Source organism: Mesocricetus auratus, unplaced genomic scaffold (genome assembly GCF_017639785.1).
Source record: "Mesocricetus auratus isolate SY011 unplaced genomic scaffold, BCM_Maur_2.0 Super-Scaffold_6723, whole genome shotgun sequence".
NCBI lineage: Eukaryota > Metazoa > Chordata > Mammalia > Rodentia > Cricetidae > Mesocricetus > Mesocricetus auratus.
The window spans coordinates 1,553,121-1,577,303 of record NW_024429183.1 but is presented as its reverse complement, the minus strand read 5'-3'; the positions used below and the strand labels follow the sequence as shown (position 1 = coordinate 1,577,303).

General features: G+C 53.4%; 1 protein-coding gene across 4 annotated transcripts in view; it reads left to right on the top strand.

The window, feature by feature from the left end:
- The window catches only part of Zfpm1 (zinc finger protein, FOG family member 1), a 58,195-nt gene that overhangs the window by 31,641 nt on the left and 2,371 nt on the right, over nucleotides 1-24,183 (top strand). For all 4 annotated transcript variants that reach the window (XM_040735563.1, XM_013115723.3, XM_013115722.3 and 1 more), the window contains exons 4-7: nucleotides 12,313-12,446; nucleotides 21,168-21,267; nucleotides 22,941-23,147; nucleotides 23,707-23,937. In XM_040735563.1, the coding sequence (XP_040591497.1) occupies nucleotides 12,313-12,446; nucleotides 21,168-21,267; nucleotides 22,941-23,147; nucleotides 23,707-23,937 (672 nt within the window). The remainder of the gene's footprint in view (nucleotides 1-12,312; nucleotides 12,447-21,167; nucleotides 21,268-22,940; nucleotides 23,148-23,706; nucleotides 23,938-24,183) is intronic.

Genomic DNA, 24,183 nt, shown 5'->3' with positions numbered 1-24,183 from the left:
TTGCACAGCTGCCTTACTGTGGGATGTGGAGACTTGTCCCCAGTGTCTGGTGCCCTTCAGTGTCACATTCCTCCTATCACTTACCTTAAAGTCAGGAGGATGTAGCTTGCAGACATACCAACCCCGTCAGGATACAAGTCCCACCCAACTCTGTCTGCCCCCTGCCCTAGTGCCCATGGCCTATCTGACATAGTCTTGAACAAGTGTCTGGAAGAAGAGCAGAACTAAACAGGCTCAGAAGCTCCTGTCAGTCAGGTAGCATGGTGTGGGGTCCTCTTCCTTGGGATGCCTCCATCAAAGGAATTGATAGCCTACCCAGTTCCTTCCACAAGACTCCATAGAACTGGGGGAATCTGGGACCCAGAGGGACCATGACGTTTCCAGGCTCCCCAAAGGCTGCATACATGCCATTAGTACACCAGCTGTGCGATGTCTGCCCGTGCCAGCAGAGTGGCACTCCATCTCAATGAGTCTCCCACTTGATCTGAATGTCTGGAGGCCAGCAAGTACTAGGATGGGAGGCAAACTGAGTCACTGTGGGGGTCCCAAACCATGACCTGAAGTCTGCTTTCCTGTAAAGTGAGTGTAGAGGCCCAGAGAGTTGCACCCGCTGTCAGTGGCTGGGGGTCAGGAACCACCAGGACTTCAGCAGTGTTCTGCCCTGTGGGTGGCTTGAGTCTGGAGCTTATTCTGGTCACCACTGCTTGAGAGCAGGATCCAGGGGCAGATCCTGAAGTTGAGGCAGCCCATAAAGGGAAGGGCAAGAGGACCTCAGGGTGGCTTGGGAAGGCTACACCAAGCACACCATGCTAGGTGTGCTAGGTGCTAGGTAAACATGCTAGGTGACCCAGGACCACCCCTTCAACCATCCCCAGAGGACCCAGTTCTCAGTTCTGGAAACTCCTAGAATGAAGGAGAAGCAGCAGGAGAGCCTCCTGAGCTCCTACAGGCTCACTGCCCTGAGTTCATGTGAGAATAATACACATTGGATGGGGGCCCAGGCTGACCTTCTGGGAGGGTCTATACAGAGAGACAGGTCAGCAGGGGTGGGGTCCAGGGATGGAGAGAATTAGTAGATATGCCATGGGGGTCGGGCAGCTTCCCCATACAGGGTCAAGGTGCTAGGTCGAGGTCTGGCAGCACCCTGAGGCCCCAGGGAGGATGTGGAAGAGGAGAGCACAGGCTGGAATGAGGCAGCACCGTGGTCAGCACCTTCCCATGAACATGTTTGGAAAGGAGGTAACTGTAGAATTCTTACTGGAGCACATGACCCTTGGGAAGGATTAAGACCTGTTAACCCACCCCAGACTCAAAAGACAAAATAGAGCAGGGAAGGGAAGTCCTGTGGTTTCTTACAGCTGAGATCATAGAGCTCAGCTGACCCCACCGTTCTGGCCTGAGGAAGCCCAGCTGTGTGCTGAGGCCCCAAAGCCAGGTTGCCCCACTAGGGCAGAGTGTGAAGGAAAGAGAAGTCAAAAAGTACTGTGTCTCTTCCACCAAGAGTTTCTTGGAGCCCAGAACTCTTTCCAGGAGCTTCTGTGAACTGAGTGAGAGCCAGGCAGCCCATCCCAGCTCCTTGAGGCAGGGCCAGGAAGGCTGGCCGTGTCCCTGAGCGCTGCCAATCAACAAAGGGGGTGCCTGAGTGTCAAGGCCAGGTGGAGAGCAGACGGCAGCACTAGAGAAGGACCCCGTCTCTAGGCTGATGATGGAAAGGCAAACTAGGGTGGAGGGCGGTATTCAGGCAAGGAGCTGGAATAGGCAAAGGTCCTGAGACATTGGGGGCGTGGCACCATGGAGCCTTAGGGCTAGGGTGCGCATGGGTAGAGTGCTGGGCACAGATGAGTCAGGGTCCAGGTTATGAGCCATAGACTTTGAGAACAGCCCTCACATCCTTTCTTGTCATGGGACTAGGGATAAATTCCCAGCCCTCAAACACACTAGGAAAGCACTCCACCTCTGAGCCACACCCAATCCCAAAATTTTTTGGCCGCATAGTAAAGATGCTGGAAGACATTGGGAGACATTTGATCAGCTGCCTGGAAGAATAGATCAGAGTGAAAGCATCCCACAGTCTCAGGGTGGAAGGGGCCACAGGAGGTGTTGTTGGCCATTTCCTGTTGGAGGCCCCAGTCAGATCTGCCCAGGGTCCCAGGGAAGCAGGAGATGGGGGCCCCTCCCTCCCATGGAGCGGTAGCTTGTTATCTAGACTGTGTCCGGCTAACTAATCTCGTAGGCGCGGGGTTTCTGTGTGAACCTCAAGGCCTGTTATCTGGTGGCTGAGGCAGGACGGCTCGTCCTGATGGACAGCCTGGGAGATGGGCCGATAGCTGGCCATGCTCCCCTCCCCACGACTGACTGGCTGGCATGTGTGGGTGGGAAAAATCATTCCAGCTATTTTGTGTTATCATGGAGCCTGGCGTGGCGGGTGATAGGCCTATTTGTCTTAGATTAGCCAGCGGGGGAGGGGGCACTAGTAGATACAGGGGTCACTCTGGGGTCAGCTTCAGAGACCAGCCCGGCAGTTTGGAGCCCCTTTGGAGACTCATGTTTTTCTGAGACCCCAGGGTTGCTATGAACAATCTGAGGCTAGGATATGGATGAAAAGACCTAAGGAAATTGTGTCTCTACAGTCAGACATATTCTTCCTGCATAGTTACCGAGTACCTCCATGGGCAGACACTCTCAGGGACTGGAAAGACACAGAGAGGGCCTTGCCCTCCTGGGATGTATTGGCGACACTGCTACCCCCTTGTCTAAGGCCAGAGATGATTCTAAATGGTGTCACAGTGGGGCTTTCTGAGCCAATAAATCATCAGCTACCCAAAAACAGTGTGTTGGGGCAGAAGCCATGGTAAAAGGCCCGAGCTGAATGTACACAGCTAAATCTAAATGCAGGGTGAGGAAAAGGAGGCTCAGTAGCAGAGGACCCACCAAGGTGGGACCATGGTGGGAAGCACATGGTTGTCCTGGAAACAGGGTTCAGAGGTCATAGCCTTGGGTCAGCATGGGCCTTGGGAGGATGGCTGACATATGGAGATGGACACCTTGGCTGCCTGCTGGCCCTGCCCACATGAGTCTTGAGACAGCTGTGACTCAGATTCCACCTTGAGACCTGTTCTGAGGCATTGGACCCTACAAACTGCAGAGGAGGGGTGGGTCTCACTAACAGTACTACACTGGGGACCCATCAAACTGTCCTTCTCCCCATGCTGCCTCCCATTCCCTCATTGATTCCCATACACTGGGCATTGGGTACATGCTAACCTGTTACAGATCTCAGGGTTGAGGACTCCATCTGAACAGCAGCTAGAGTGGCAGCCAGTCACCAAGGGACAGAAATGTAGCTGAGACATGGGGGCAGGGCCAGTGGCTATGCACTCCAGGGTCCACGATTCTTACAGAGCTCTTTATGACATCTAATGGATGGCCCCTAAGGTACAGCTTGTATAATGGCATCAGGAGCAGTAGGGGACCAAGCATATCAGGTAGATCTGCTCTAGGAGAAGATCCCTCTGGCTGCTATATTGTTAGAAACAGAGCCCCAAAAAGACTTCAAACAAAATAAGAGTACACTATCCAGGCAGCAGGAGGCACTGTGGTACCCCATTACAGATGCAGAAACTGAGGCATACAAGCAAGATGGGTAGTTCTGGGAAGAACTCTTGGGAGTGTCTATTACCTACCATGATGTCTCAGCACAAGGGGATCTCAGTAGGCACTGGAAGCAGAGGGTAGGTGGACAGACAACAGGACATCCAGTGGGAAATACAGGTAGAGTCCTAGAAGGAGCCTCAGGCCTGGCTGCCCACTGCATGTGGCCTACTGACCTCACCCCCTTCCGGGACCTGCTGTCTGTGGCCAGGGCAAGCTATCTCAGTGGCGGCGCTAATCAAGTCGCTTCCTTCTCCACCCTCCCACCGGCTTCCTGCCCAGCTAGCAGCCCCACAGCTAGCCTAGACATCAGCAAGGCAGGTCCTAGCCTTCCAGGGAAGCTTCACCTGCTGCCTTCCAGCAATTTCCCTCCTGTTCCCTCATTGGTTATAGGGTCTACATGTCATTTCAACCCTAAGAGTCCTGGTCTCTTTAGAATGGTGGCCACAGGTCTGCCTCGGGACTCATGAAGGATAGACTGCTCTTGGTAAGCGGTGTGTGTGGCAGGGGACAGCTGTTGTTACTGGTCCATGGTTGATGGTGGCACCTGTGTGGGCACTGCTGTTGCTCTGAACCCCGGTGTTGCTACTGTCTTTAGCACCCCCACTGGCTTACCAGCCACAGGTGCCCTGAATAGCAGTGCCCCTAGCACTGTGACCATCACTGACAAATCACTCTTGCTAGCACCATAACCACAGAAGTAAGCCAGTGACTGCCAGTTAGCTCTCTCTCTCCTCTGGCTGTCATGTTCCATCCTGGCCAGAGCCACATCGGCAACAGCTGTTTCTACCATGACCACAAGGACCTGGTAGAAATAAGCCGGGAACATGAGGTGACCTTGGGTCTCCGTCCTCATTCCTCTCGTTTTTTACTGGTAGCAGTGATGGCCTCATCCACAAAGCTGTCCTTTCTCTCTAGGATATGGACAGGATAGAGCAAAGAAGCAGAAGTGTGGCAAATTTGTGCTCCCTATACCCACGACTGGAGTCCACACAGGTCCAGGGTCCAAGGCACACTACTGTGACTCACGGGTACTGGGACATGTTCCTTCCTCTTTCGTCTTATCCTGCCCTAGTAGGGAAACTGAGACAGCTCTGCTTAGTTGTGGGTGGCACTGCCCTCATATGAGCAGCATTTATGAGACCCCACCCCCATCCCTGTGAGACCCAGCATGCTGCTAAGACTTACCCAGACCCAAGATGGGAGCCAGGAAGCAACCCCCACCCACTCCCTGTGAGCCCTGTGACAGATCACTGTTCTTTGAGAGGCGCCCCTTCCCCATAGCCACGATGGCTATTTATTTATTTATTTATTTATTTATTTATTTATTTATTTATTTATTTCCCCTCTATCTCTATGCGTAACTTTTGATTTCCTCACTGCATTTTTTTCCATTATAGAGGCGGTGGACGCAGCCGATAAGATCGGTCCCTAGAGATGGGACAAAGGGGCCGCCGTCGGCTCGAGGGCTGGTCATATCCTGCACGCAAGGGCCCAGCGCGGCCTGAGATGAGGCGAGATGCTATCACACCTTATTGTGTCTCGTGGGGGCCCTACCCACTCGGCCCTGCCCCCAGCTGGACTATCCATGTCCCCTAGAGTCACCATGGCCCTTGAATTCGTTCTTTAATCCACTGAACCTCCGTGTCCCCCCCATAAGAGTGGTGCTGTGGGGTGTATTGGAACGCTCTAACCAAGGCCTGCCACGGCTCTTTGCTGCACAAGCAGGGACTTGATGGAGCCCTGGGAATTTATCCAGAAAGATCATGCATGAGAACTGAAGGGCAATGAGGATGGCTATTGTAGTCAAGCCAGAGAGCATTTGACCCTTAAAAAACTATCTACAAGAGCCAGGCAGTGGTGGCGCACGCCTTTAATCACAGCACTTGGGAGGCAGAGGCAGGTGGATCTCTGGGAGTTCAAGGCCAGTCTGGTCTACAAAGCAAGTTCTAGGACAACCAGGACTACAGAGAAACACTGTCTTGGGGTGGGGGTGGGGGCTACACTGATGGGCCTTCCTCTGTTCTCATCCTTGGAGGAAGGTGGTGGAGCATCTAGCATGGGGCTCTTAAAGAAACCTAGTAAAGACATATCTGCACTTCAAGGCAACCTGGAAGCCATGACTCTCAGCCTCCTCAGGCATGTGAGGGTAGGCAGGAAAGAAAGAGCTCCTCGCCTGGGTGTGGGGCACAAGCTACAAAGGGATATGTTTGTCTGTTGACAGGGGAGTGGGGACTCAAGCCACTGCTGCCACGGTACTTCCTGCTGGTCTGGCTGCTTTGGCTATGCCCTGAAGTAGTGTCCCTCTTCAAGAAGTCCTGTCTCCTTTCAGTAGGGGTGATCAGAGCTAAAATCCTGGCTCTGAGCCATACAGCGGCCTAGGAGGAGCAAGTTACAGCCACCTGGTCACTGTCGAGGAGGAAGGCATCCCTTGCTCCATTGCAACCTATAAATAGATGTACCTTCTGCAAGAGCTAACCCTTCCCCAGAACAAGCTCAGTTACCCCAGGTGGTGAGAGGCCCCCACAGATCCCAGAAAGGAAAAGCCCCACCCTGCATAGCCTGCTCTTTCCAGGTGAACCCAGATCTGCCATTAGCAAGGGCCAGGGTTCAGCCGATAAAGGCTGGCTGTTGCTCCGTGTCAAAAAATCAATACTCAACAAGCACAGTCCCAGAGACCAGGGAGGGGCCATGGGCTAGCTGGGAGGGGCCGGGCTTCGACACTCTGGACCAGCCCTCCAACTCTGTGCCATGGTTCCCAGTGACCCCGACCCTAGGCCAAACTAACCACACACACACACACACACACACACACACACACACACACACACACACACACACCACCCTGCACGGTTTTTGTAGACAGGAAGCTTGAGGTTGACCTTTTTCTCCCCAGGGCCACCAGAGTGGTGACAGGACCTGAGGAGGAGACTGGATGGCAGGCAAAAAAGCTCACAGAAGTAGGGGACAGAAGCAGTGGTGCCCTTCCACCCCCTGGGACCAGCTGCCCCTTCTCCCAGGCACAATACCTTCCTGAGTCTGGGACACATGATGTCTGGACTATCCCTGAGGGCTGGCAGTCTAGGGAGCTAGACACCTGTTTCCTCTGAGGTTTGAGCCCCTGAGAACAGTGAGGTGAGAGGGAGGGGCCTCGGGAATACAGCATGAGGCTTCCCAGGGTCCTGGTGCAGTGCCCCGTGGACCAGCCCACCCTAACCTGCTGTAGACACTGCTCTGCATCCGTATGTCCTTTGCTGTCTTCACAAGGGTGGACACATGTGGTTCAGAGAAGAACCACTTCTTGGCATGAGTGGATCACGTCCTTCCAGGACTTGACCCCAGCTTTCTGGTGGCCCCCTGTCACCCCAGCCTGACCAGAAATTGTGTCAGAAATCAGACTTTAAGGAAGCCAACTGACTGATTTCCCTGGTGGCTAGCAGCCCCAGATGCTCTTCGAGGTCATACCCTGCCTCCTGAGGGGCAAGGCAGAGACCCTGCCGTTTCCCATGGAACTCATCCTGGCCTTTGGTGCCTCTGCTTCCGAAGATAGTGCTCAAACTTGTGTCCACGGTATTTGGTACTCTGAAGCTTACCTGCTTGGTGCCATCATCTCCCTCTGTAAGATACCTAGCAGAAAATCCTTCCATCTTGGCTGTGCCAATGGCTACAGGCTTGAGATTCCCTGTCCAGGTCCCTGCGAGTGAGCACTGGGACCATATTGGGCTTTCAGGATCATTCTTTGCCCCTATTGCGGCTCACACTCCTATCTGTCAATGGGAAATCTTGTGGCTAAGGCTGGCATACCCAGCTACCTGATATAGGGGATTTGGTATGAATGAGTCAGCATCACCCAAGTTGGAGTCATGAGTTTGGGGTCAGAGGGAACTGGCTGAACTTTCCCTACTGGCAATATGGCCTTGGGAAAGTTCCTTGACCTGTTCAAGCTTGCTTTCAGTGCCCCTCCTGCCCCCAACTTCCCTAGACCCCCCCACACCCATCTTCCCTAAAAATTGTTTAGCAGACAGGGAATCTGAGGCCTCAACAGCCAAGCAAGGGCAGGCATAACTCACAGGCCCCTTTTTACAATGTCTTTCAGTGTGGCTTGGTCCAGAGAACATGTTCCAGATGCTCTGTCACCCCTCCTTCATCTGCTCTGTGACTTTGGGGGGGTCACTTGCCCTTTCTGGGCCTTGGTTTTAACAGGAGCAGATGTCTTCTGGGCCATACAGTTTGCCTACCCTGTTTTATATTCACCTGCCGAATCTTCTAGACCCCACCAGACTGGGGCTTCCCTCCCTCTTGCTCGTGCTTTTTCTTTCCTTTACTGTGACTTTTATCAAAAGCAAACAGGGTGATCCTTGTGATAGGGGCCGCTCCCCAGCTGCCCTGTAGGAGCCCAGGGCGGGTTAGAGGGAACGATGGGCTGATTAGATAAGTAGGTACTGGTGGTGAGCTGGTGGGCACCCACATACCAACCACAGACTCCACGGGGCATGGTGGGGGCTTTGAGTGGTTGGTTTGATACTCTAGAGGCCCTGGCCATTGGCATAAGGGGGTCTGGCCCCATTTGAGGTGAGGAAGCCTCTTGCTGATACTCCCATACATCACAGCCTTCTGTTTTAGAGTTGCATGCCAGCAGATGGGGCATTACTCACATGGGAAACTGGGGTGGCGTGGATCTCATCAGATGGTCACTCTGAGATCAGGGCTTAAGAATGACCACACTTGGGCCAGGCAGTGGTAACCTTTAATCCCAGCACTCGGGAGACAGAGGTAGGTGGATCTCTGTGAGTTTGAGGCCAACCTGGTCTACAAAGTGAACTCCAGGATAGCTAGGACTGTTACACAGAGAAACCCTGAAACCATGTCTCAAAAAAGAAAAAAAAAAAAAAGAGTGGTCATACTTGGGAAGCCAGAAAAATAGTTCAGTGATTAAGAGCACTTGTTGCTATTTCAGGGATCCAGGTTTGGTTTTCAATCCTCATACCAGGAAGCTCCAACTCCAAGGGGATCTGACACCTTCTCCTGGCCTGCGTGAGCCTATATACACACATGATATACTTATACACAGACTCACACACACTATAAATAAAACATTAAGAAAGGAAGAAAGAAAAAGGAGTGGTCGACTTGGGACCTTGAGGAATTTATGTAAGATCTCTGGGCCTCCGTCACATACACAAAGAGGAGGCCAACGCCAGTGCTGGGCAGTGCTGTGCTTGCTGTTGAGGAAAGCCATTTAGATTTCATGGCAGAGCTGGAACTGAGGCCTCAAGTGAGGTCTGAGGAGCTCCCCGGCCAAGGGCATCACCTGTGAGGCCACTCTCAGCACTGCAATAAACATGGCCCTTTTGCCTTACACTCACAGGCTCTTTAGGATGACTTGTGACACCTCTTCTACAGCAGTGACCTGTGGCTCCAGCAGGACAGGATATGGCCACTAGGGCAGTGTCAGGACTTGGCCTGTTGGTTTGAACACAATTCTGCCACTCAGAGCACCCCGGGGATAGCCAGATCTACTCCCACCCCCACCCCCACCCCCAGCCAGGCTCCAGCTGAGGAGGTGGATCCAGAGCTTCTGTTCCTGGGGGCTGAGTGCCCTGAGGGCCATACATGACTAACATTGCAAACAGATAAATATGCATTAGGTTCCTCGATGATGCTTCTGGGGAATGCAATTACGTCCTAGCACGTGTTCTAGAAGCAATGTGTATAGTTGTTTACCTGAATACATTAGCCCTTGGCCTAGTGCTGGACCTGTAGTGATAGCCTGGCTCCTGTTAAGGGTCCACCAGAGAACATTGGGGAAACTGAGACCAGAGCCAGAATATTTCAGCCCTGGAAGAAGCCAGCTTCTCCCTCCTACGTCATCCCTCAAAAGGGTACTGAGGTTGTAAGTGTGATGACTCTGGCTCAAACTCAGCCTGTCTGCTATGCACACTGCAGCTGGTTGTTGACCGTCTTCGAGCCTCAGTCTCCCAGGTATGTCAGGAGGAATCCCTTAAGTCCTGTCTGGTGCTGGGCTAAGGCACACAGAAGACGGGGCCAGAGTTCATGTTACAATTGCAGAGTTTAAGAGACAAAAGGCGTGTTCTCCTTTCTTCAACTGAGGGAACAGGTGACCAAGGCCTGAACCAGGCTGGGACCCACCATAGCAGCCCTCCATAAGAGCTGCCTGTGCCCATGAGGGCATCTGGACAGCACCTTGTTCCTAGAATTCCCAGAATAGAAGCTATGGTCCAAACCCTGCCCCCAGAAACCCCTCAGGGCTCTGATAATGAGCGTGTGCCACAAACCCAGAGAGTAGATCATAGCCACATCTGGCCCAGGTTTCCTGTCACCACCAGTTTTTCTAGAATGCCGTCTTTCCAGCCCCTCACCTGCCAAGTCTCCCCAGTGTGGCGTCCAATCCCTAGGCCCTGGGCTTGCTTTCTTGCTCTCGGTCTCAGGGTCCTTGGAAGAGGAACCACTTCTCCAAGCCCCACTTTTCTGCTGCTGTTTTAGTTCCGAAGAGAGCATCTCTGCTGGGTGCTAGCTCATTTTTTTGCTGTAAGCGGTTGGGGCAGGAACTAGGTCTTCTCGCATAGCAGCCCAATTGTATAAGGTGCTGGGGTGAGCTGAGATCAGCTGCTTTGCCCTTACCTATCTGCCTCAAAAGGCAGCCCCAGACTGGCTGGCCTGGACCCTGGACCAGAGAGGTGTGTTACCATAGTGATTGTTGTGCATCCCCCCCCCCCAGTCCCTGAGTACAGAGTGGTGCTGCTGTCCCCGGGATAGGGACCACAGTCCTTATCACCAACCAGCCCTCTCTGGCAAAGTGTGATACCCAGAGGATAGGGTGGCTGCTGTGGGAAATGCCAGCCATGTTCTTATCTGGAAGGCTGAGCCATGGCCATGAACTCTGATTAGGGTGTGGGGCCGTTTGTCGGTGGGTGAGTGAGGGGGTAGCACCGACTGCCTCCTTCCCCATGGGGGCTGGAGGCAAGCTGGAGCCCAGGGCTGTCCAAGAGGGCCTGGGCTCCCACAGGTAGCAGCATGGATGGGTGTGGCTGTGGGACTGCCCATGCCACACCCTCAGGGTGACCTGTATCAACTGCCTCCCTACCTTGTGCCCCAATTCGTGAGGACACAGCCTCAGATGAAGGTATCCCTGTCTGACACAGGGGCTAGGCCACATCTCCTGAGGAATGTTCTAAAGACAGAATAGGAGTCATGTGGGGTAGATGACAGCTGTCTGTCTCAAGATCCAGGTACACCCTTCTCAGGAGAGAATTCCTCTGCCCCCTTCCTGACACCTAGGTGGGATCCTGGTTGGCCAAGCTTTAAGCACAGACTCTCAAAAGAATTCTCTGCTCTAATTCCATTTCTGTCCTGACAGCCATTATGTGGGGACCAAAGACTTAAGTACCAAAAACAGGGGAAGCTGATAGGTCCCTGTCACAACAACAGATAACCAGCCCTGTAGTCAGTTTCCTCATCTAGGCTGGAAATAAACTTCACAGGAAGTAGTCTCGGTATCCCCCTTAGGACAGTGCTACCCAGGCCTTGTCCCTGCTCCTATAAATGGTACTGGCCATCCCGGTGTCAGCTTTGAGCCATGCCCTGTGGGACAAGGGAAGGTGAGGGAGGGGGAGCCAGTAGGACAGCCCTGTACCAGAACGGTGTCCCAGGTGAGCTGCAGAGGACTGGTTGCTTTTATGAAGGGTAGAGCCTGCCTTCTGGCCCCTCAGCCCCTCTCCCACTCCCAGGCTGATAAAGGGGTGTGGGCCTCCTTGGCCTCCAGCCCTGGTCCACTGCCATCTTATCAGCCCCAGGGAAGACAAAGGCCCAGTTACAGCTCTCCATGGGGCCTCCTGGCGTATTTACACCTTATCTCCACCATTAGCTGGCCAGTTATCTGATGATCAAGCCCATTAAGGCCACAGCCTGCCTGATGGGGCTCCAGGAAGTGGGGCCGCCACAGCACTCTGGCCAGGGGACCAGGCCAGGCCATGTGAGGCCTCCACAGGCTGGCAGCCTGGGTAGCAGGTAGACAGGGCAGAGGGTGTGTGGCCTAGGGAAGTACTGTCCTTTGAGGGAATGACCACACCCCTGCCTCCTTTAAAGAAACAGAAGCTCAAAGTAGGGCAGGTGGCTGACCAGGTGTCCATGTGTCCCACAGCTAACACCAATTAGTACAACCCAGGGTCTCCTTGTCCCATCCTGCAGGCCACAATCCATCAGAAGTTCTAGAAGCCTCATGTGGCACACCCTCTGGCTCTGTATTCTCCATCTGCCTTTCTTAAAGACACTGCCTTTTATTTAGAACGCCTACTAATCCAGGACAATCTTATCTCTTGATCTTTAATTTAGTCACACCTGCAGACCTTCTCTACATGCACAGGACATCCATGGTTACGGGTGATGTCTTGTAAAGGGCTACCATTTGACCTCGTGCACAAGGTTCTGCATGTAGCGTGTGGCACACAGGTTCTGCAGACTGTGACCAAGGCCATGGTGTGACCTGCCTGTCCACCTCTCTGTGGTGTTTTTGCAACTCAATGTGTCCTCAGAAAGGGCAATGGCCTGGCCCTAGGACCAGGCCAGGAGTGGGGCCTATGGGACAGAAGTGGGCTGGGGGGTCACCAAGCAGCCACCTCACCCCACCATGTTTCCCTTCAGAGGAACTGGAGCTGGCACTGCAAGACGGGCAGAGGTGTGTGCGGGCCCGACTGAGCCTCACTGAGGGCCTGTCCTGGGGCCCATTCCATGGGAGCATCCAGACCAGAGCCTTATCCCCTGAGCAGGAAGAACCGGTAAGGAGCTGAACCCCAATTGGCCAGTCAAACCTCTTGCCTTTACCCGTGGGGAATTTTGGTGGAACCCAAAGAGCCAAGGGGAAAAAGGAGGGACTTCCTGGGAGACCTCTGAGGGGGTGATACTGTGCATTTGGGGACCCTAGGGTGACCTCCTAGAGGAGTAGAGAAAAGGAAGGGTGTCCAAAGGGAGTGAGCATCAAGGAACAGGGTGCCCATCAGGCTGGGAGGGAGAGGTAGCTTGGGTGACGGGGCGGCTGCAGAAGATAAGTTCCTTCTGACACAGAAACAGGTGCTGGGGTAGGCATGGCTCTCCGGCACTGACTCAGCTTGCTCACGGTAGCAGCCCTGCCTGGGCAGACATTTCGTAAGGCAGCCTTCTTCCCGACACACAGCTACACTGCCGTTTGTCTTGGACTTGCTTCTGAGGCCGCTTCTGTTGTGGCAAGTCGGCCTGGCTTCCTCCTGCTGGGATGTGTGGGTTCCTTTTGAAGCCATTGAAGATGGAAAAGGACACCAGGACACAGAGGCCTGAGTACAAACACAGGGCAGCTGCGTAGGCAACTGATGAGCAGGAACTGGAGGGGCTTGTGCAGTGTTCAGAGACATACGGTGGCAAAGGCCTGGGAGGCCCAACAGCTCCTAGACTAGCCCTGTCAAGCCTAGGATAAGGTGTCTTTATGCCAGCACTGTGGTGTAGGCCCTCTGTCTCATAATGGGACATTTGGGTGTGTCTTGATCCAAGATGTTCACTGGCCGGCCAGTGCCGCATGCTGCTGGGTCCCTCGGTCTGAAGACTGCCTTCTTAGTGCCCTTTGCAGGTGAGGCTGAGACTGCGGGCTGTATTTCCTCAGCATCTGGAGGTCAGGATGCTGCACACACATGTGCACGCACAATCTCATCTTCAAAAACATCACAGAAGCACAGACTGCCGATACAGTGACCATAGGCAGGTGGGAAGCAGCAAGCAGGTCCCTAGCACAGATCACCACTCAGCCCCTTCTGCACTCATCCTATGTGGTGACTCAGAATCTCTATGTTGGGACAGCCTTTCTCATGTTGGAAAAGGCTCACTGGGTTCAAATAATCTACCTCCAGAGGCTTGTGGCCTGGTCACATAACCTTTCAGCCACCAAGATAGGTATACTTGCCCCAAGCTATCCAGTGAGAGCAGGAAGGAGTTGGTCCTGGACTAAGCATGTCCACCTGGGGTTTTCTGTTTACTATGTCCCAGGCAGATCCCTTCCTGCTCAGAGCCACAGTTTCTTCAGCCCTTGGGACCACAGGCAGGTCACATGAAACCTAGAGGCTTTCTTTAGGCCTAGGCCTGCATAGAAGATAAGGTCAGGCTGTGCTGTGTGAAGTAGGAGTCGATCCCCTTGCCTGCTGGCGGCTGCGAGGAGTAAGCGAGATAGGCCTAGAGTGGTACTTGACCCTGTACACATTCAGTACAGCCTGAGGAAGGAGACTAGCCTAAGGTCCAGGGATGTCATGATGCACACCACAGCTTACTGAGGTCCAGTAGGAAGGAAGCCAGGGCATTCAGAGTGGCTCTACAGGGTAAGCATATCATTGTGTGCAGTAGACAGCAAGTGGCTTGGAGACCTCTGGCACAGGTTAGTCAAAAAGGAGTCAGTGTGCAACCAGGAAGCTGGTGGCCCCTGTCTCCACACTGTAGTCAGGAAAACCCTTATGTAGCAACAGGAGCTTTGCCTAGGAACTGGCACCCAGGTCCTGGTGTGCTTGTGTCAGTCTCCTCTGTATTCCTTGGGGTGGTCAACCCAAGCTAGAACAAATAAGTATGTCCCCAGGAACACTCTACATGGCATCCTCCCCAAACCCTAGAGGGAAGGCCACTGTCCCCAATTTTTAAAATTTATTCTCTCCCTCCTCTCTCTGTGTCCATCTGTCCCTTCCACACATCCCAACATATAACATATGGAGGTTGGGGCACAGATTATAGGAGTTAATTTGTTCTTTCTACGTTTTGGGTCCTGGAGAATGAACCCATATTGCCAGCCTTAGAGGCAAACCTCTTTGCCCACTGTCCCATCTCCTTAGCCCCAAATGTCCCCATTTTATAGATGACAAAGCTAAGAAGGTTCTGGGGCTGTTACCTAAATCACCAAGATCCAGAGAGCTGAGGGTGAGCTAGAACCTAGCCCAACTGTGCTCAGACTCTTCTCCTGCCATCTCAAGCCACCCCTCCTCACAAGAGCCTCTGTCCCTACCACCCTTTGTTCCCAGTTTGTCTTCTGGAATAGCTCAGCCTGGGAAGGTGGCAAGAATGTGGACTCCCCACCCAGGTGTGAGATGCTGGCCAATGGAGTGCAGTCACAGTGCCTCTGTGGCTCCTAGAAGAGGGAGGAAGCCCCTCCCTCACCCCCCTCTATCTCACAGAATTAAATCCTTGATTAACCCTTATCTCCCCAGCAAGGCACTATCTCCGCCTTGGCGCCAAGCGTCCAGACACACGGTACAGATGATTGATTTCTGAAAGATATGGGTGCCTTTGCGATACTTCGTTTATTGTCTAAATATTTTTGCTAACATTCAGCGGGCTCTTATCAAGTTCAGCTGATGGGTCCCAGTTCTCCCCACAGCCTGAGGAAGAAGTCACCTCCTGCCCCATGGCCCTATCAGCCGCCAGGCAGTTCCTCCTCTCCCCTTAGAGAAGGAGGAGGGAGTGCCTGAAGATATGGGGCCCCTTTCCCGGGCTTCTCTTAGGCTGGGGGCTGCTCACCATGGGGATATGTTGAAAGGGAAATTCCCCCCAGCACTCCCACCCACACCAGATATCCAAGGTTAGTATCCAGGAAGGAAACTGAGTCACACAGCCCTGACTGGGGTTGGTAGTCTTGAATCTATGGCTAGCTGTGGTTTCCATTGCCTGTAAAAGAGGACAGTTGAAAATGCTTCTTAGGGTCCCAACCCCACAATGTACGCCACTCCCCAAATGCTCAGGGTGGGTTAGTGGAGAGGGAGGAGATGAGGGTGCTAAGTGGATGGGTGTGTTGATGAATGTAAGGCGATGGATGGGTGGGTGAGTGGATGGTAAATGAGAGTACGTGGAGATAAGTGGATGGATGGATGGATGGATGAGTGGATATGGATGCATACATGGTTATTTAGATGGATGGATAGATGAGTAGATGGATTATAGGTGGGTAGGGGAACGAATAGTGGGTGGGTCAATCGATAAGTGAATGTGTAGACATGTATTTATAAACGGGCACATGTGTGGGTGGACAGATGGATAGATTGAAAGGACAGACAAGTGGATAGATGGTTGGTAAGTGGATGGACAGATAGGTGGGTGAATGGAGGGTGGAAGAGTGGATGAACAGACACAGGAATGGGTATTTAAGTGGATGGATAGATGAATGGTGAGTGCATAACCATGCACCCCAGCCTGGCCTTACTAGTTCTGCCTGTCATTGTTCCCTCAGCGTACTTACTTTGGCCAGGAGCCCACCATAACACCAGTGAAGCCAGGGGAGGACCCATGACTGCTAAGCAGGGAAAGATGCTAGAGAGACTGAAGTGGGACCATCTGGGTCCAGCCTCCCATGTGGCTTTGGGCAAGTGTTCACTTAAATGTGGAATGGCTTTTAGGTCAACCCCTAATGGTCTGGCGACCGATCACCTGACGACTGAGCTAGGTTAGCATAGCAAAGCCCAGGCTCACCTCAGGCCCTATCCTAGCTGGGGACTTTAAGAGTGCTGAGACAGCTTGGTTTTCAGCCACATCTCTGTGTAACTGGAAGGAGAGGCCTCCTTTCCAGGACATGCAGCCCAGCTGTGTTCCTGCTGCTTTACCCAGACAGGGATATACTATGTTTGTGTCCTGCTTCGCTGACCTGCCAGGGCATTCCAAGCCCCATCTCAACATCTAGTGCTCAGAAGAGACAGTATTCCAGCCTCAGGGACCTGAAACAGCTGTCTGGTGTACTCTGACAGCAGGCAGATCCCCCCATAGATGCCCCCTGAGTGCTACAACCTGGTGTCTTGGTGTCTCAGTTACATCTGTCATGTTTGAAGACAGTGGTCACTATCCTAGGGGGCAGAGGTGGCCCTGTGAGTCTCTGAGGCAGAGTCTGCCTGAGGCCTCTGGTGGCCCCAGGGCCCTTGGCCATCACTCTGTTTGCTGCTGACTTCATGTGGCTCCCATTTCCCCTTGCCTCTTCTCCTTTTTAGGCCACTTGTTATTGGGCCGAGGACTGCTGTGCTTCAGGTACCTTCAGATTTCCATTTTGAGATTTTTAAACTCAGATTTGCAAGACTCTTTCTCTAAGTGAGATCACTCTCACAATTCTGGTGACATCTATGAAGCCACCATTGTGCCCACTCCACAGAGACTGGCATAGTCAGGAGTATCATTTTGCTGGGTCACCAGGCAGAAGCGAAAGTGAACTTCTAGTGTAGGCTTTCTGCTGACCTTGTGGGGGCCTGGGCAGCCTTCTTCTCCATGCTTCAGTTTACCTTTTGCTGTGGTAGGAACTTAGGAAATAACCAGCTCCAGGCTCTGCTCAGGCTCTCCCACCTGCTCCTGAGCTAGAGCAGCTATAGCCTCAGGCCCACCTGCAGCTACCTCATCTGTGGGCCCCAAAGCCACCTGAGATAAAAGGCTGGTGACCAGGAGGTGAGCAGCGGGATATTCCAACAGAGGGATAGCTGGCAAGGATGGTATCAACCATACACCTGGGACCTTCCCTGTAGGTGATCACTGCTCTCCTGGGTCAGAGTCACTGCATTTCTCTGCCTGTGATGGCCCAGCACCCTCCCGGTCTAGCCTTCTAACACAAAGCCCAGTTAACAGCAAGCCCAGACCTGACAATTTCTGGTCCCTTGTCTCCTATTGTCCTTGACCCTTAACAGGCCCTAGTCCTTCCTCCTTCCTGTTTACTCTGCCCCTAGCACCTGGCACACAGCTGGATTTCAGCAACTATCTGAGGGGTGAATGAATGAATGAGTGAGTGAATACAGGACTGAAAGGTGACTGGGATGGGGCAGAGCTTCTCAGACCTTGGTTCTAATCCTGTGTGCATAGCCACCTTGGTAGACTCTAGCCCTGTACATGTGAAGTGGGCAACGGGCATCTGGGGGAAAAGAAAGGAGCCCTGGGCTGCCGCTACTGTGGAAGATGAGTGGATCAGTAAATTCTTAGCACAGGCAGATGGATCAGGAGAGGAGTTAGAATTGGAGTCTCCCAGTCTCAGCCCTGGTTCTCCAGCCCACAGAGACCTAGAGTCTCGGCAGCAGTGTGAGATGCCATTTCTGGGCCAAGCTGCCCACCTGAAAGGGCTTGTTTTCCCTATAAATGGCTTTACAGTTTGACAGCAAGGTTTGGGAGCAGCCTCAGATAAAGTGGTCGTAGCAGATGGTGCACAGATATGGTTTCTGATGGCTATTGGCCCATGGAGTCGAGACACTGACCTCTTTGTTGGAGGGAGTGGTAGCAGGCTCAGATCCATGGGAGAATTTAAAGTGGTTGACATCATCCTAGGCTGTGGGCTGGGAATGAGTTAGAGCCAGGAGGAAGAGACAAATGGTGACTTGAGGGGTAGCAAGTGGAATGAATGCCAGGGCCCTTCTCTGACCTTGGACACATCTATACAGATCAAGTGGGCGAGGCACTGAGCCCAGGGAGAGAGATGGTTGCATCATGCCTCTGTTGGTCTCTGCAAAAAGACCAGGCTATGAGAATCAAACATAAGCCCCATACTGAAGATACAGCTTGACTGGTACAGTACTTGCCTAATATGCACAAAGCCCTGGGTTCAATCCCCAGTATTACATAAACCAATCATGGTGGTACACCTGTCAGCCCAGGAATCAAGGGGTAGAAGCGAGAGGTTGAAGTTCACAATCATCTTTGACTATGTAGCAAGTTCAAGGCCAGCCTGGATTACAGAAGAACCTGTCTGGTAGCTCTCCCATCTGAAAAATAAAATAGACCCTTTTCAGGCCTGTTCTTTGCTGCCCATGGGTGGGGCAGGACCCTGTGGGGCTTTGGCTGGTGCCTTTAACACTAGAGAGGAGCTTCTATTCCAGAACTGCTCAGAAATAAGAGACTAAAAGAAAGGAAAGAAACAAGCCACACACAGGGACCTTAACCTGTCCTGCCACCCCAGCCACCACCAGAGTAGATCAAAGAGTGGCCCTGGCTGACATGGAGGTTCTGGGCCAACGTGGGAGCTGACCAGACAGGAAGAAGAGGGAATGCAATCCCCGTCTCCAACCGCAACCTGTCCTGACACAGTGGGAAGACCGGCCCCCTGGAAGCAGAGGAGGACCATGGATGGAGGCCTAGGACATCTGTTTGGGGGCAGCCAGGGTCTCATGACCTGTTTCCCTGGGGAGCTGATGTGATTATGAACGGCAGCCCTAGCTCCCCAAAGTTGCACCACATGCCGCAGTGCTGCAGGAGGGGGATGCGGTATGGTGTTCCCTGCACTGGGACCTCCACAGAAAGAGTGGCTTGTGCAGCGTCAGCAAAGTGGTGCGCGCGTGTTTTTATCATGCCGTGAACATGCTGCTCCAGAGAGCGATAAGCGTTAAACCGACCGCAAGGCTGTCAGTCTCAGTTTGAGGGTTTAGAAATATTGGGACGAATAATTAGATTTCATATCGTTACCGCAGCACCCATCAAAGGATCAGGCAGATTAATTTTCTTACCCTCCTCTGCTCATTAATATTCATTAGAGATGTGGAAGGCTGAGGCAGGGAGGGCCAGACCCAGCCACCTCACTGACAGCCATCTGCTCCGGCCTGGAACAGCTAGGCTATGGGAGTCACAGGTCCCCAATGTGGGTGCCACACCCCATGCACTGCATTATCTCTCGGGTATGCTCCAAGCTACCCAACTGTGACCTTGAAGCCATACCTATCCACTGCATTCCTGGGAGTCAGCCAGGTGCCCATTAAGAATGAGCCACCCCCCGACACCAATAGAGCTGAAGCAGGCTTTTGGGTAAAATACACTCCCTCAATGGACATCTGGCGATTGCCAGCCTGGTCCAGGACCCTTTAAGGCTCGTATCTGGGCCCAGAGATACCTATTCACGTAATCCTTCAAGCAAAGGCTAAGGCAGCCGTGGCCAGTGTGTGCAGCTCCGTGGGCTTTCTGTATACCATTACTCATCAGGGTCCAGGGAGGAAAGTGCCATAGAGAGTGGAACTGCCTGCCTGTAACCCCCCTGAGAGCTGGTGGCAGGACAAGGAGGAGTTCACAGCCAGCAGGAGCTTTCAGCAACCTAGCTTCACAGCATGTGGGCCTCACTCTGCTGAGGCCAGAGGTGTAGTAAGTATCACCTACCGAGACTCTAGGGTTCCCCTTCAGAGCCAGCTTATCTCCACTCTCTGCTCCATGACAGGCCACGTGGCAGCAAGTAGGTGACGTGGAAGCCACCCGGTTAAGCTGTCCTGACCTCACTGGGAGTTCCCAGCTACTAGGCCTTACCTTGCTGGCTCTGTGTATGCCATGTGAATGGGGTCTCTGAAGAGTGGGTCCACAGGAGTCGCAAGGAAGGTCAAGCCTGAATTAGACCCTGATATTTGTCTCTGGAGTCTATATGAGCGCCACACACAAGGCAAGCCAAGCACAGCCCTAGCTGGGTGGTGCCCCACCCAATCAGCAGCCTGTTTCTCCTACTCCGGCCAGTTGTTTATCTTTCCTACCCAATGATCCAGCTGCCATGAACACCACAGGGTTCTTAAGACCCGCAGAGTGAGAAGTGGCTCTGGACCTTCAGTTAAAAGTTCCTGAGGTACAGGTTTCTGGTTAAAAGGCGTGTATTTGAATAAAACAGTGAGTGGCTGACAATAATGCATGGGCCCAGGTGGCTAGGTCCAGGGGCTCTGAGATTCAGCCCCACAGTGGGGGGATGCCCTGGGTGGCAGAAGTCACACACCCTCCAAGGACAAACAGGACAGGGCTTCTGTTGCCCTGCCTGCCTGTCACGGGCTGTGTCTCATGTGAGACTAAATCCCAGCCCAGCCTTCCAGCCTGGGCTGCACTGAGACATGGCCACGTATACTTCCTTTGCTGCTGGGCTGAGAGCCAGGGTGTAGGGGCAGGAAACAAGCCGCTTTGGTGGCCTGGGGGCTGATCCCAGAGCTCTTTCCTTCCAGGCCTAGACCAAGCTGCAGAGGAAGTGTGTGGCACAGCCCTAGGCTGGAACTTCTTCTCCCAGTGCTTTACTCGGCCTCAGCGTCCTTGCCTTTAGGATGGTGAAGAGGGCATAGGGCTGCAGCTACCCCCACACACACTCAGCCTCAGCGACACAGCTGGTCTTGGGCTGGGGTGGCCTACCACAGTGAAGTGACAGTGCTGCCAATGAATAGACAGGGATAAAAGTTCTGCCCTGCACTAGAGAGGAAAGCTCCATTGTAGGGGGACACAGAACCAACCTCCCTCCCTCCCTCAGGAGGAACTGGTATCATGTAACTCCCTGCAGGCATCCACTGTCGAAGGGAGGGAACAGCAGATCTACAGGCTCTAGACTCACTAGCTGTGTGCCCTTGGGCACCTTGATCTCTCTAGACCTTTGTTTCCAAGAGAGACTAATGCCTAACCTTGGAAAAAGCAGCTTCCTGCTGTGCCTCCAAATCATAGTGTTTGGACTCCACATCCCAGCCATATCAGCTACCCAGCCACTGACCACCATTGCACAGCATTCCTATGTAGGCTGATCCTTTCCTGTCCCTGCTCTTCCCTAGGGCCCAGCTGTGACCCTGCTGGTGGATGAGGCCTGCTGGCTAAGGATGCTACCCCAGGCCCAGACTGAAGCTGAAGCCAACTCTGAGATCTACTGGAAGGGTCTGTCTCACATGCCTGCCTCCCTCCCCTCTAAGGTTTTTCAGAAGGTGGGGCCACTTGGCTGTGTCTGGTCCAGCTCTTAAAGGGACACCAGCCTATCTGGGTGAGAGCGACAGTCAAACTGCTTGGGAGAGCACCCAGAACCCCATCTGAGAGGACGATGGACAATCTTAGGAGCTGAAGTCCTGAGCAAATCATATCTACTGATGACTTAGATGAGCTGCACTGAGCCTCTGTAGTCACTGAGATTGTTGCCTCTCCGCCTGGGCTTAGGTAGAAACTGACTGCTGAGGGATTCTGGGGGTCACTGAAGGGCAGCAACCTGAGGCCCAGCCGGGTTCTGTTAGACTGACTGTGTTCATACTCAGACCCACCCCTTGCTAGCTGTAGGACCTTGGCTAAGTCCCTGGCCTTCCAGGTTGTTGCTCCATCTAGAAAACAGGAAAAGGCTGTGGTCAAATAATTTTATCCTACTTGACCCCCACCCCCGTCTCTCCAGCCTTCTAAAAGTAGGGGGGGGGACACAAAGGGGCTCTTCCCTCAGCTAAAATGTTCTGGAAGCTTTGTCCTTGAAGTCAACTCCTGAGTAGGCCCTCAGGAGAAGCAGAGCACCCTTCCCAAGGTCCAAAGGTAGTAAGAGTCGGGGTCAATTATGTGGGACCTGTGCCAACACTTCATCCCGTGTGTGTGTGTGTGTGTGTGTGTGTGTGTGTGTGTGTGTGTGTGTGTGTGTGTGTGTGTTCAGGTTCCCTATCTGCAGGGCAGAGGGGACCATGTTCCCCACCCTACCAAAGGGAGTAGCCAGAATGCAGCCTGTACTAGAAAGGAATATGCCCCAACATCAGATCGCCAGTCATGTGTTTGTACCACTAAGTCTGCCCTGCCCATAGGTTTCTATGACAGGTCTGCCCAAGTGTGCTAGCCACAAAAGACAAGGCTCCTTATAGGGCTGATGATGGTAAAAAGTGACATGATCTGGGCAGGGCCTGCACTTTGGGAAACAGAAGCCAAGCAGACAGGTTCATAATGACCCCAGAAATCCTATGGTCTTTAATGAGTGATTTTTTTTTCCTATATCACCTTTGCCCCCAAATTGGGACTTACCCAGGTTCTACACTGCAACTCAGCTCCTACTGCTGCCTTAGGACAGACATAGGCCCCTTTCCCCCCCCCCCCATTTTCTGCTTGGAGTGGCCATAGGCTTGGGACAGAGGCCAGCAGTGACCCTGCCCACAGCTCAGGGAAGCACAGCCTCAGGGTTCCAGGCCAGGAGGTAGAAATGCCGGCCCAGCACACAAAGGTTTTTTGTTGATTGAGGCTGCTCTCTACAGGCCACTACAGGAACAGCAGCTGGCCAATTCCCAACAGGATGAAGAACCTACATCAGAAAACCCCTCCACTCCAACCAAGTGGCTACACAAGATCCCCTCAGTTATTGCTGCCAGTTCCATACCCAGCCTTTTGCTGGAAATGGAATGTCCCCAATCCTTGCTCAGACGCAGGATAACATCCCACAAATCCAGCCTGAACCTGAACAAAGCCACTTCCTGCCATTTGCCTGGCCTCACTTATCCTGGGCAGTACAGTGGGCCCCAATGTGGGGGACAAAGGGAAGGACCCACTGTAAGCCCAGCATCACTGATCCCAGCATCATAAATGTCTGTACCCTACAGATGACGCCCTCTGGTGCAGGGTCACCAAGGTGGTGCCTTCTGGTGGACTACTACATGTGCTCCTTGTGACTGAGCCCCACAGTACTCCCAGACACCCTGTGAAGGAACCAGTAGAACCTGGAGGCCCAGCCCCAGCACACACAGACATCCAGCTGCTGCCCCAGCAGGCTGGCATGGCATCCATCCTCGCTACTGCAGTCATCAACAGTAAGTATACGACACCTTGGGACAAACTTGGTGACACACAAGTCAAAGATCAAGGCTGGGGCACATGCACACACGCACACACACACACACACACACACACTGTGTGTGGGGTGAATTATGCTCCCGGTAAGACACTGAGCTGAGGAAGGACAGTACTCAGCTAATGCAGGGTGACCTGAGTGCTAGAAGGCTGCACATGGCCTGCTAAGGTAGGAGGGCTCAACCCCAGGGGATCTGGGTGCATGTCCCACGAGAAACATGCAGTAGAAGGGAGGGTGTGTTTGCCCTAAGGCAACAGTGGGAGCCGAGTTCCGAGTGCAGGGACAGGAACCTGAGTGAGTCCTACAGTGGGAAAAGTCTCATGAATAGGTCACTGTGTGGGGCGGGGGACCTTTGGGAATCTCTTAGAGACTCCATTCCTGGTAGGACCCTAGGCATCAGGTTTACCAAAAGCCAGCACCTCAACTTGGAGTCATGAAAAGCTGGCGTCACAGGCCAGCCCCCACTATCAGGTACCCACTGTCAGTCTGCACCTCATCCCCACTTTCACCCCCACCAGAGGACGTCTTCCCCTGCAAAGACTGCGGGATCTGGTACCGTAGTGAGCGGAACCTGCAAGCCCACCTGCTCTACTACTGCGCCAGCCGCCAGCGTGCAGGCTCCCCTGCCTCGGCGACTGAGGAAAAGCCCAAGGAGACCTACCCCAATGAGCGTGTCTGCCCCTTCCCCCAGTGCCGGAAGAGCTGCCCCAGTGCCAGCTCGCTGGAGATCCACATGCGCAGCCACAGTGGTAAGTGCCCCGTGCCTTCCGGCCTCACTGCTCTGACATGCCCAAGCACTACACACCAGACAGGTGCTTAGGGAAACTCTCTCTGCTACCGTGCGCCCAGGCAGCTCTCCTGCCCCTCTCCACAGCCTAACACAAGGCTTACCTGTGGCTACCTGCACACGTAATACAGGGCTAGGTTTATTTATGCCTGGACCTTGGGAGACATGTGGCTGATAAGAAACTAAAAAGGACCAGCATCCAGTATCC